This window comes from Ranitomeya imitator, chromosome 7 (genome assembly GCF_032444005.1).
Source record: "Ranitomeya imitator isolate aRanImi1 chromosome 7, aRanImi1.pri, whole genome shotgun sequence".
In the NCBI taxonomy this organism is placed as follows: domain Eukaryota; kingdom Metazoa; phylum Chordata; class Amphibia; order Anura; family Dendrobatidae; genus Ranitomeya; species Ranitomeya imitator.
Window position 1 is genome coordinate 45,769,909 of NC_091288.1, and position 13,773 is coordinate 45,783,681.

Here is a 13,773-nt window from a genome sequence, read left to right on the forward strand (position 1 = left end):
TTCTTGGATATCTATGGAGAACAGGAATTCCTGTGGTTCCATGCAAGCCAATACTGAACAGAGGGACTCCATCCTGAAATGCCGCAGGCAGAACCTTTTGTTCACTAACTTAGGAACCAGATGGGTCGAACTGCGCCGTTGTTCTTCGGCACTACAAGCAGGTTTGAATAGAAACCTGTGAAGCGTTCCTACTGAGATGGAAACGATAACCTCCGAACAAAGAAGAAAGGCAATGGACACAAAGAAACCTGGGATCAGATTAGGATCTTGTAGAGGGTGGGATTCGAAGAAGCGATTCCGGGGCCGCGAAGCGAACCCCATCTTGTATCCAGAGGATACCACCTCCTTGACCTCGACTGAGGCAAGCCAAACATCCCTGCAAAAAAGAAAAAAACAAAACAGACGCCCGCCAAAACTGGGAGGAACACTGGGCCCTTAGCATGAGTTATGCCAAGGAAGATCTGCCAGGTCTGGGCCTGGTGGACCTACCATGGGAATTGAGGGAACGCCAGGAAGGGGTAGGCTTGAAGGAAGCCTTTTCTCTAGCCAGGGGAGACCGCGGTCTGTGCTAGCCAGAGGAATATTCTGACGCCACGAACCAGCGAAAGGACAAAAAGGGAGCTGAACTGCCATATCAGGGGAGGCCAGCGACGCTCGTGCCTCCCGTTGCGTCCTTAATAATTTGTTCCAGCATGTAGTCAAAGACGGGCCCCCTGGAAAGGGAGGCTGGTAAGGGACTTCTTTGAAAACAAGTCCACCTGCCATGTCTTGAGCCAAATATTCCGCCAGATGGTCACCATATTGCTGGATACCTGAGCTGCACAAGACACGCATCTAGGGAGACAGCTACCAAATATTTCCCTGCATAGGAAATCTGGTACGTCAGGTCGGCCAGCTCCCCCGGAAGAGGTCCAGCCGTGGTACCCTTACAAGGCTGTTTGGTCCATCTAGCTGTGGTCCTTGAGACCCAGGTAGAGGCAATGGCCGAGGCACAAAGCAGAAGCAGCCACTTCAAAAGGCTGATTTTTCCAGCGATTCTATACTTGTATCTTTGGAATCCATGAGGGATGCTGCATTAGAAAAGTCGAAGGACCATGTTGGCGGACAGTCTGGGGACCGACGAGTCCGCTGCCGAGAAATCAGTCCAGTTAGCGATGAGCTCAGGGGAGAAGGGATATAGGATGCCGAGACGCTTCCCTGTCTGAAAGCATCTGGTATGGTTCACCTTTCCCCTGGCAAGTACCACAACAAATTCAGTGTGTAGAGCAAAGACCTTGGAAGTTGGTTTTGACCGTCTAAACGAAACCGCCTTTTCTGCGGGTTCCGTAGATGTATCCATGATGCCTAAGGTCTGGTTGACTGCAATAATAAGGCTTTGCACCCTATCACTCATGCTAGAGGCCTGTAGTGAAACAAAGTCTGAATCTTCCTCTGAAAACATGACCGAGGACGCCCGTCTGACTCGGGAGAGGAGGATCTGGAAGAGGGATCTCACCGTGCCAGACCGGAGGGCGAGATGGATCGGGAAAAGGACAGAATTTCGCTCCTGTCTGGATCTCTTGTGACCTGTGTTGAAAAGGCCGGATGGAGAATCCTGTGACCCACTGGCAACTGCGGGGGGCTGGGAGGGACAATCTGTCAAGCACGGACACCAGGGACGTGACATCCTGGTGAGGTCCGCCACAGACCGAGACAGAAGGAAAGCCCACCCAGGGATAGGGGCCTCTGTCTCACCCGGGGTAGGAACTCCTGGCCGGTGGGTTCATGATGAGCAGACCCATTAACTGATGCCAGAACATTAGGGAATAGGAGAGCCGAGGAGAGTGTCGGGCTGCAGAGCAGCTACTCACAGTAGGTGCAGTCATCCTGTATTCAGCTCCAGACTGTAGGGCTGCTGTGCCAGGAAGAGAAGGCTCCACAGGAAACAAGTACAATCTGCATCAATAGGAAAAATGGCAGTCACAAGAGGGTGTCCAGGACCAGGAGTGAAAAAGCGCACACTGCAGGGACACATGCTGAAAAGCCTGCCCTGAGACAGGAAAAAGGGGCGGAGCCAAACCGCAGGACCAGGGGGCGGAGCCAAGTGCCGGGGGCAGAGCTAAGTCCCGGCAGGAAGGAGCTGACTAAGAGCTAGGTGGGAAAAAAGCCCGCCCGAAAAGCAGGAAGAAGAGGGGCGGAGCCAGCCCTGCAGCTAGGCCCGAGTGAAGCCGGGACCTAAATTAGAGCTGGTGACCGCCGGAGGATGGGGGAGCGGCGCAGAGGATTGAAAAACGCTGCAAAACAATGCCTGCAGCCCCAAATACCCGCAAAATTAAAGGGGAAAAGACCCCCGATGCCCCACTCTGCAGCTAGGCCTGGAAGAGGCCGGGACCTAGATTACATCCCATGACCACCGGAGCACGGGGGAAGTGTTGAGGAGAGCCCTAAAACTGCTGCAAAGGTAACCTGAATTAAGGGGCCCACTATTAAAATAAAGGAATTTCTTTTTTTTTTTTTTTTTTCTTCTTTCCCGATCTTCTTTCTTCTGTGATCTTCTTATCTCTGTACCTGGGGGGAGAGAGAGAGAGTACCTCCCCATCCAAGATCGGACGTCCGATAATCCAGCATAGTGGGACGTCCGTGTCTCCTCGAACCGACAGGCTCTGGTGGGCGAGTGGGTGGGAGACGGAGGCAGGCCCGGGTCTGAATCACCTCAACACGCTTCAGTGTTAGGGGCTGGGGTCCTGCCGACCAGACTTATGAGGATACGGGGTGGCAGTACACGCCGTACTCATAGTCTCTTTGTGGGACTACAGGTGTGACTGACCACCCTGTATCCCTCCGTGGTACCTGAAAAGAAACGACGCACATTGAGGTAGATAAGGGTCTAATGAAAGACCCGTGTCCACCTCCTACTGACACTAAGCTAAACTGAATATCCTACTTCCTGTCGGTGGGGTGTACACTGCAGAGGAGGAGCTAACTTTTTTATTTGCATAGTGTCAGCCTCCTAGTGGCAGCAGCATACACCATGGTTCCTGTGTCCCCCAATGAGGCGATAGAGAAAAGAATCTATTGTCGTGGTAGAATTGAAGGTTTATATTAACACCACGCGTTTCGATGCCGGAACAGCTTCTTTTTCAAGTGAAAAACCAATAATATTCCATGTTGAGGAAGTTGTTGCACTCTACAAAGAGGCAGGATAATGGTGCAGAACTCACGCCGGATGTCAGAATTACTAGATTCCCATATTGATCTATAGTGATTAATGATGAGCAAATGTGCTTGGATAAGGCGTTATCCGAGCATGCTCTTGTGTTAACAGAGTGACTGCTCGGAAAATATGTTTGAATCCCCGCAGCTGCATGTCTCGCGGCTGTTGTACAGCAACAACACATGCAGGGATTGCCTAACAAACAGGCATGTGTTGCGGCTGTCCAACAGCAGCGAGATATGCAATCGCGGGGACTCATTCGAGCACAGCGAAGTCACTCGGTTAGCACAAGAGCATGCTCAGATAACTCCTTATCTGAGCACGTTTGCTCATCAATAGTAGTGATCCAACAAGATAAGTCTATGCTCCGCAATAGGCACCATTGACGATGAGATGAGACAGATCAATACACAACAAGGTAACGCGTTTCACATCGGGAATCTCAGTATTTTATATTGATCCATGAAGGACACCGACTCATTAGAGAAGCAGAATATTTGCCAGAGAGTTCACTTGGGGCGTTGTGGGATCCTATAATTTCTGTGTACGCCGCAGGTTAAATCCTTGGATTATTCTGTGCTCTTTATTCCTCTTCCACGAATCCATGATTATATACAGACTGTTGAATAGACACAAACATGAGTTTTCTAAACCCTAGGTTTAATAAATTAATAGGTGCATGCCAGATGAAAAATACAAAAATACATAAAAAAAAAAAATTAACCATTGCAGCCCGTACTGCCGTCACCACACAAACAGGTCAGTAAACATTGTAAAAACATCATCTCTCGATTCATGGAAAGAAAAAAATAAAATGAACCTGCCATAATATGCACAAAAAAAGAGAGAAAAAGATGAAAGAAGAGAAAACTGTGCGATGCAAATGTTATTAAGGTAACCACTTCACAAACTCATTATCCTAATAGGATTATGCTGATCATAAAAGAAGAGAATCACAATAATGTCACACCAGGGGACAAACATGCGGATTTACAGGCACGACCCGTTTAGCTAGAAGATATCTCTTTAAGGACAGCTCCGACAAAAACGGAGACATACATGCAGCCATTTACAATCTCGGTTACACTGTAAACCACGGAGCGGTAATGGCGAAGGGGAGACATAACCGCTTTCACAATAGCATTGATTGCCACAGCTAAAACAATATAGAAACGGCGTCATGTCTGTCCTGGGTGTACAAAGCGCTAGTAAAGTCTACCCTAAGCCTTGATAAAGCGGAGGCAAAAAGCGTCTGATGCTTCAGTGACGTGACTAGCTCGGACAGGCCGCATGCTTATGAATTCTGGCTTGGCCCATGACACGATCGCCTCCGGTTCCTCATGCTTGAGTGATATTTAGCGAACCGGGAGGAGAAGATCTACTAACTACAGTCTACAAGATGGCCGCCTCTACAAAGTGCGTCATGCCTCATTGAAGTCGTTAATTCCTAGTGAACTGACAAGATGGTTTCCTGGCTATTACGAGTCCAAAATATGGTTGGCGCACTACACATAGGTGACGAGCACACGTTAACGGTACGCTGTAGGGATCCGCCTGTCCTTCATCTTACGGGATTACGGCTCACATTTTTTGTTTTCTTTTTCCTATTCAAAATAAGATGTCTTCGTTCTTGATGAGCATTTCCACCACTAGTCTCTGATAACGGATGTCATTTAGTGCCGCCATGGCATCCAGCTCTGGCGCTCGCATGAGAGTCGGTCCGAACACTATGCCAAGGTTCTCTGCGTTCATTAAGTTGTCCTTCTCGTTGAGCGTTACCCTGCGGGGGACACAAAATTACATCTCATTATGCCTGTCATGCATCTAAATTAGGGGTTATCTGTAGGAAATCCAGAACATGCAAATAAATCCGCTTCTGCCCCAAAAGCATAGCGGACCTTTCAGTTCTAGTTTATCACAGGCGGTGACATTACTCAACGGGAAAGGCCTATTAGAGGTTGCTAAGACACAGTCTCATTGCTGTCATCCGGACGCCCAAGGGATGCGAGAACGCAATATAGTGCGGCTGTCTAATGAGTTAGTCGTAATAAAGCCTGTCACACTGCAGTGTAAGAACGACGCCATTACTCACATTATACATGGGTAGATTCACAGAAAACGAAAGGCCAAACAGCGCACATCTCTATCAAGTCCTATTATAGTGGGACCACCCCGACATTGATCAATCCCTCACATGACAATGGTGGTGGTGGTGGGGAATTGTAAATCATTTTCGGGATGTCCATTGTTTCTAATAGGAAGCCTTATATAAGATGTAGTACTGCAAGCCAATCACTTAAAGGGTTACTCCCAAAATTCAAAGTCATGTCCTTTCCATCTAGCATAGAGCGTAACTTAACGATCGCTGGGGGTCCTACCGTAGATCCACCTCAATGAGCATGAAAAGGCAGCTTGGGAACCACAAGAGCGGAGCTCTGCAGCCCTGTCTTGAATGTAGTGGAAGGGTGGGAATGTACTCAGTGGTGTAGTCCATTTTCTTCAGTGGTCTCATATAAATGGAGATTGGGGCAGAGGTGTGCAAGCTCATTCATAATAGGGCTCTGCAAAGACCGTTCCCGTGGCTCAGAAGCCCCTTTCCTGTGGCTCTGAAGCTATGCTCTAGAAACAACCTTTGAAATAGATGGCAGCTTTAAGCACACCCTGGCAATGACTGATACACTGCCAGTCAATGTACCAGGAAGTGCTTATAGCCATGACTCACAGTATACTGACTGAAGGTCCGCTGGCACACCTACACGACTGAAAGCTGGAGGCTGCCGGGAGGAATAAAGTTCATTTCTTCCCAGTAGCTGCACATAAAGTATGGCAGATTTTTTTCACCCTGCAGATCAACCTCATATTTGCAAGTTAATAGCATTTGGGAATATAACAACTTCCCTTTCAGTAAATTAAGACTTTTAGTGACGCTGGAGCGCCAGGTGATTCATTGAGACTTTTTGCCATTTTAAGCTATTTTCTACCTTTAGAACTATGAGAAATAAAACAAAACCATCTCCATAACCATAACCACAACAAATATATTGGTTCTGCCATCTATCGGCAATGTCTACCCTTCATTTCACAAGTCGGGGTCCCTTCCACGCAAACATTTTCTTCCTTATGTTATAGGAGATAAGATATATTCTAGAATCCACACAGTTGCATTGTCCAGATAGGAGAATATCTGCTAATTACACTTCACATGCTACTGACAAAGGAGAGGAACAAGGATACATATTCCAGCACATCCAATGCCTGCCCTTTATTTCAGGAGCTTTTTTCCACACTACACAACACATTTACTATTTTAAACTTTGCAATTTTTGAACAAGGAGATCAAATATTCACAATAAACGTGTTCTTATAGTAAGACGTGGCCGCTAAATGTTGGTTTTGGCACCTATTATTCCATCGGCTAATTCTGTTATCTTGTCAGCAGCACATACTCTATAATAGGACTGCGTGCAACGATAAAGGGAAGGGATTACAGAAAATGTATCATGTAGCTCAGCGTGACCAATTAGCGGATAATGCTGGGAGAGCCCTGGGAACCTGGCAAACTGAAAAACGGTTTCACAGCCAGTGGGCATGGAATAATTTTCCCCTCCTGAGGAAGGACTAAGGAGAGCTTTAAAGCTACAATAATGCCCTGCTCCAAAAGAGCGCCAGCATTTGATGTGCTCAGACGTATTTACCTTTTCAGATGGGCCATGAGATACCGCAGTGTTTCACAGTGTGCAGGAGGTAGCAGCTTCAAAGCTTCATGAAGAGCTTCTAACTGTGCGTCCGGGTCCACAGCCTCTGAAGAAGAGGAGAAACACTGAGGTTAATCTACAGATTAAGCCAGGCAATGATGAAATTAATCTGATCACTGCACGGCGCATCAACCGTGTATAGCCGGATTCAACTAGAAATGAGAAATACAATGGATGGATGTATTTTGTAAAAATGTAGAAAACAGGCTCCATTGATACAGGCACATTATCACAGCTACCGGGTGACTGTAGGCGTCTTTGATAATTTTATCTTTAATTTTTAGTTTTCAAATTTCCACTTTGCAGGACTTCATCTTGTAATGTAAGCAGAGCTGTAATAAATGGACATCATCTCTGGAGCTTCATGGCTTTGCTGGATGCATTGCACAATAGACTCCTCCAGAACCCAACGGACCCAGTTATGGGCTCCCGACAAGGTGCCGATCAATGGAAATGCTACAAATCGTACACTACTAATTTTTCCACATCAGAAGCAAATAATCTATAATGGAAACACTGAGGCAGATGAGATGCGAGCATCAAAAAATTAATTTTATACCTATGTTATACCTATGACCAGCTATGACCATTTATTTTACTCCAGAGGGCATCTTGCACCACTCTAGGATTTTTTTTTTATTGCAGCGCTGGAGTGGTGCTACTAATCTAAGTTCCTTGTCTCTAGTCTTATACTTACCAGCCTCCATCTTCATGTTCTATCACCACCCATCTGGGTGGTCTGCAGCAGTTTGTGACCTGCCCGATCGCTCCAGTGTTTGCTTGGCAATCTGGAAGTCACTACTCAGTACACGTCTGAGAGCCAGACAGAGGCCAGAACACGGCTCTCATAGAATGAAATTGAGAACTTGTGACCGTTACCTCTGACTTCCGGGTAGTCAGGAGTTACAGTGACAAGATGGCGGTGCAGGACCGGAGTGGCACCGAGAAGAGGTGATGGCGGTTAGTAAGTATAGTACCATGCTAAGGGGACTTAAAGATTAGTGACACCACTTCAGCGCAGAAATAAAAAAACAAAAAAAAACGCTGTAGAGGTGCTTTAAGGCCAAATTATTAAAAAAGCAATCTACAATCCCCCCCATTTCTGCAAACCCCCTACCTGTATTTGCGGTTCAGCCTCCTTTTTCATCTATCAATCCCATGGTGCATTAGTACATGTCAGCCTGACCTGGCATCACTATGATTATCCTCTCCTACTATATTCTCGTAAATAAACTAATAGATTATAAGTACACAGTCAAGGAGGCTGAACTCTGATCACCTTTATTATAATTGTGTGACATGCACTGCGCAGTCATCATCTTTATCTGTGATAAGAGCTTTATCCACCCTCTGTGGACAACTCCAGTGCTACAGTCCACGTATACAGTTTCATCATAAATTAGGTTCTGATGAACTGATGACCCCCTTCAAAGTCATATAATTCCCAAGGGGTCACCACAGATCAAATTACCTAATGGAAGATAAGTATATTATGAATTTTCAGATAGAAAGGAGCAATTAAATAAGGTAATACTTAGCAGAATTAGAAAAAAACTAATTACTGGAGTGCTACTTTAAATGTTGGTTTTAATAACCCCGTGCCCCATTCCATATTTTGGTTACAGATTTAAAGGTTAAGAACCTGATGCTTCAGAGACCATAAAGTTGTCATTGGAATTTGTGTACCTACTTGCAGACTCGAGGAACTTGGGGTAAGCGTCATATGTTATCAGTGGGATTGGCAATTCCCTGAAGTATAATTTCAGTGCACCAGTTATAATGTTTATGTCTTCATAGACATTTACAGATATATCAGCCTTCTCACCATCTGCAAAGAAGAAAAAGGAGGAACATAATATTCTGCACTATTAAAGTAAAGATAAAGCTACGTTCACATCTGCAATGTAGGTTTGATAAAAAAAATAATAATCAGGCAGCTTGTAGCTCCATTCTCCCCATCCAAATTATGGACATCTGGTGAAAGCCTGATGGACCCAAATGTAGGTCAATGGGGTTTGTCCATTGCTGATGGTTAAAAATAAAATGACAAAAATGTGAACAAAGCCTTAATCCCATGATCCGTGTGGTCAATTTTTACATTCACTGGAAATACAGGATTTGCAAATATAAAAAGAAAATACAGAGATTTCAGTGTTGTACCTCTGTCAAAGGCCATCTTGGCATCTTCAATGAGATCAGTAAAACCTGATATTCTGTATAATCCTTCCGAATTCAACCCTGTTAAAACAAATCCATATTAATGTGAATAAGGTGAAAAAATAAAAAAGACATTTTGCTAACATTTTTATCTGACTTTAGAGAGCGATGGCATTTAAATGTGAATATTTACCAGATATAATAACGTCTAATAAAGTCAATAAAGAGGTTCAATGATGGTTTGAAGTCTAGGATATGGTGGATTCTGACACATTTAGAATTGATCCAGTTGCGTCCAAAAAGTGATCCAAAAGTGTTTCGAATTGCATTTTTTTTTCAAATCAACTCGAAATACATCAGTAAAAAATCTTCTGTACATTATATTTTTTATTACATTTACAAAAAAGATTATTGGATTTTAAACCACAGATGGACCATCGCTGGACTTTACCAAGTATGTCTAGAGCCTCACCAGCTATGTCTATACACCGACAGTTATCACCTGCAGGCTTGGATCTACACATGAACATCAAGCAGCTTTATCTAACAATACTATTTATCTACAAATTAAAAAGGGTTGTATGAGGAAAAACATGGCTGCTTTCTTCTAGGAACACCACTACACTTCTCCATAAGCCACCTGTCTAACCTGATACAACCCCTTTAGCAGCGTGCTACAGGACATCTTACTGAGACGATGACATCCAGTAGAGCGCAAAGACTTACCTCTAGACTCGATTTCTCGTATACACATGTCCACCACCATCGGCCTCTTCGTGTTGTGCGCTTTCACTAAAGTGGTGAGGTCACAGCTATAAACTTTCTTGACATGTTTCAAGTCCGGCTTACAGTCATTGGGAACCATCTTAGAACATTGCTTGTGAACGTTCAATCCACAATCTGGAAAACAAAATACGAGGATATTACAAAAAAAAAAAAAGGAGTCAAAACCTTCCATTTAATCACTCTCAATATTTAAAAGGAGTATTTCCATCTTGTAAAGTGATGGCCAACTTGCTACAATGTGTCTGTTTCTCAGATGACAATATCCCTTTAAAAGGCATTATACGTTCCTTGCCTGCTCGTTCTCCATACATCTTCCTGTACAGATAATTAAATGGTCCTTGCGATAAAATCTTTACATAGGTTTAGATAAACAATAATAAAAGGTTTACATTAAATGACGCTTGAGCTGGTAACATTATCTTCTAATGTCACGTCATCTTGACATCCACCGAACTGTCAGGACACAGTGAAATGTCACAGAGCGTCAGTCACAGGGCTGGATATTGAAGGGTGACAGCAGATAATTATGAGCACTTAGCATTTCGTGCAAGGCAAAAACTAAATATGGTCCCTACTAACACGCAACATTTTCCATGACACGATGTAAGGAGACTTCAGATCGCTTAAAGGTGTCAGAACAAGGTGTTTGGAGATTCGCTTTGTGTAAAGAAGCAATAAAATCCCAGCTAAGGTACAGAAAAAAATCAAGGTAACGAAGGGGGAAAAAAATGTTATTTCATTAAATAAAATGTTATATGGCGCTTCACCTGCAAGAAGATTCAGTCACATGCTTTCCGGCTGGCTGCCCTATATACATGATCTGTGATGTGTGTACATGAGGAATAGAACCATTTTTGGCCACGCTATATGACTTGTCTTCCATTTTTAACCAGTTTTTCCCTATGCAGGCTCAAATTGTCAGTTCTTTCTGAGCTGGTGGGTGAATACTAGCTGCTACGATGTTTCATATACACAGCACACACAGATTCCACCTCTCCTGTCTCTAAAGCACATAATTTGAAGCAGCTTAAAGGACAATCTACAGCAGCACTGAGCAGTGTAGTTGTGAATCCAGCACTTAAGTAAAATACATTTTCTAGAAATGGCAGCTCTGCATGGTCTTTCACTCTGCTGAATGCTCACTTCTTAATAAAATATAATAGGTATAATCTCACACCTCACTGCGGTGGCAGTCTGTCTTGCTTTGACCAAGAGTGGATGGAATTATTCAGGAGGCAGTGGAAGAAGTGGCTAATATGTGAAGAAAGAAGCCCACTTCTCTGATAATATACAATATATTATGAAGTTTCTTATAAACACAACACCTTTACTACTGATCTTTGCAAAGTTTGATCTAATGACAGTGACTAATGTGTATGGCTACTCCAATCCCTGCCACTAACGCGCTTCAGCACATCTTATGAAGATGGGTCAGTAAATAGCCAATTACCAAAGGTGCCGTTCTGAAAAATTCATTGACCAGATGGTACTGCCATGGGGGATATGTGGTGCTTTTGGATAGAAGTTACTCAGTTGAACTGCGGCATCTTAATGTAAAAATCTGTTAAACCCACGAGGCCACACTGCTTGTGTAGTAAGGGTATGGACTTCTGGCTATGTCCCTCACTTACAGAAAAAGTGTGTAGGCTTGAAATGAGTTTATGGCGATGGCTGACCTAGAAATGCCATGAATTAAATGAAATATCTGAGCACATTTATATTACGCACACACGAGTAAACGGAAGAATTAATACGCTTCCACATGGGCTGACATTGGAGCTGAACCGTAGGCTGCAGATGGCTCTACAGAGGTCTATGAATAGAATTCAGCTCGCGTCCTATCCCTGCTTGAACTGGGAACTAACCATACCGGAGGCTTCGAGTACTGGGAAGGAGCCAGCTTTCATGGCACGTTTCATTAGGCTCAGGTTAGCACGTGAGATGTCCATACTGGCCGGAGACCTTAAAGGGGTTAATCAGAATTAACAGAAATCATCTCTTAAAGCTCTGCCTCGGTCTATGGTGCTGTCGTTAACATAAACCTTCCTTCAGCGGTGAAACCAAAGCCGATGTCTTCTCCGCTAATATATAACAGGACTCCTCATACAACTCCTGTAACGGTCATCAGATCTCGTGTCAGGTCAGGTCCCTCTGAAAATGCCACTCTTGTTCGTGGGTTATGGCTAGTATACAGAATATAAAAACTCAATTCAAGTAAATAGGACTGTGCTAAGCTGCAATACCATGCACAACCTATGAACAAGAGTGGCACTGTTTCTGTCTGGGAGAAGAGACCCACTTTAGTTACCTTACAAAATACAGGCACTTCTCACAAAATTAGAATATCATCAAAAAGTTAATTTATTTCAGTTCTTCAATACAAAAAGTGAAACTCATATTATATAGAGTCATTACAGAGTGATCTACTTCAAGTGTTTATTTCTGTTAATGTTGATGATTATGGCTTACAGCCATTGAAAACCCAAAAGTCATTATCTCAGTAAATTAGAATACTTTATAACATCAACTTGAAAAATGATTTTAAAATCCGCAATGTTGGCCTACTGAATTGTATGTTCAGTAAATGCACTCAATACTTGGTCGGGGCTCCTTTTGCATCAATTACTGCATCAATGCGGGGTGGCATGGAGGCAATCAGCCTGTGGCACTGCTGAGGTGTTATGGAAGCCCAGGTTGCTTTGATAGCAACCTTCAGCTCGTCTGCATTGTTGGGTCTGGTGTCTCATCTTCCTCTTGATAATACCCCATAGATTCTCTATGGGGTTAAGGTCAGGCGATGGATTGTGTTGTTTATAAACCAGGTATCGGCACTTTTGGCAGTGTGGACAGGTGCCAAGTCCTGCTGGAGAATGACATTTCCATCTCCGAAAAGCTTGTTTGCAGAAGGAAGCATGAAGTGCTCTAACATTTTCTGGTAGATGGCTGCGCTGACTTTGGTCTTGATAAAACACAGTGGACCTACACCAGCAGATGACATGGCTCCCCAAACCATCACCGATTGTGGAAACTTCACACGAGACCTCAAGCAGCTTGGATTGTGGCCTCTCCACTCTTCCTCCAGACTCTGGGACCTTGATTTCCTAATTAAATGCAAAATTTACTTTCATCTGAAAACAACACCTTGGACCACTGAGCAATAGTCCAGTTCTTTTCCTCCTTGGCCCGGGGAAGACACTTCTGGCATTGTCCATTGCTCATGAGTGGCTTGACACAAGGAATGTGACACTTGTAGCCCATGTCCTGGATGCGTCTGTGTGTGGTGGCTCTTGAAGCAATGACTCCAGCAGCAGTCCACTCCTTGTGATTCTCCCCCAAATTTTTGAATGGCCTTTTCTTAACAATCCTTTCAAGGCTGCGGTTGTCCCGGTTGCTTGTGCACCTTTTTCTACAACACTTTTTCCTTCCACTCAACTTTCCATTGATATGCTTGGATACAGCACTCTGTGAACAGCCAGCTTCTTTAGCAATGGTCTTTTGTGGCTTACCCTTTTTATGGTGTGTGTCAGTGACTGCCTTCTGGACATCTGTCAAGTCAGCAGTCTACCCCATGATTGTGGAGCTACTGAAACAGACTAAGGGACCTTTTTAAACTCTTAGGAAGCTTATTCTAATTTACTAAGATAATGACTTTTGGGTCTTCATTTTCTGTAAGCCATAATCATCAACATTAACAGCAATAAACACTTGAAATAGATCACTCTGTTTGTAATGACTCTATATAATATACAAGTGTCACTTTTTGCATTGAAGAACTGAAATAAATCAACTTTTTGATTATATTCTAATTGTGTGAGAAGCACCTGTAAGTCTATCCAACATTTTTATACACAGCCCTATTCACCATCCTAATCCTCTCCGCCA

The 13,773-nt window shown here is 44.0% G+C and overlaps 1 protein-coding gene across 1 annotated transcript in view; it reads right to left on the reverse strand.

Moving 5' to 3' along the window:
* Nucleotides 1–3,762: 3,762 nt before the first annotated feature.
* Nucleotides 3,763–13,773, reverse strand: part of CHN1 (chimerin 1) — a 122,296-nt gene continuing 112,285 nt past the window's right edge. The window contains exons 10-14 of the mRNA XM_069733182.1: nucleotides 9,832–10,005; nucleotides 9,109–9,186; nucleotides 8,639–8,776; nucleotides 6,889–6,994; nucleotides 3,763–4,973 (exon numbers count right to left, since the gene is read on the reverse strand). Of these exons, the coding sequence (XP_069589283.1) occupies nucleotides 4,802–4,973; nucleotides 6,889–6,994; nucleotides 8,639–8,776; nucleotides 9,109–9,186; nucleotides 9,832–10,005 (668 nt within the window). The 3' untranslated portion in view covers nucleotides 3,763–4,801. The remainder of the gene's footprint in view (nucleotides 4,974–6,888; nucleotides 6,995–8,638; nucleotides 8,777–9,108; nucleotides 9,187–9,831; nucleotides 10,006–13,773) is intronic.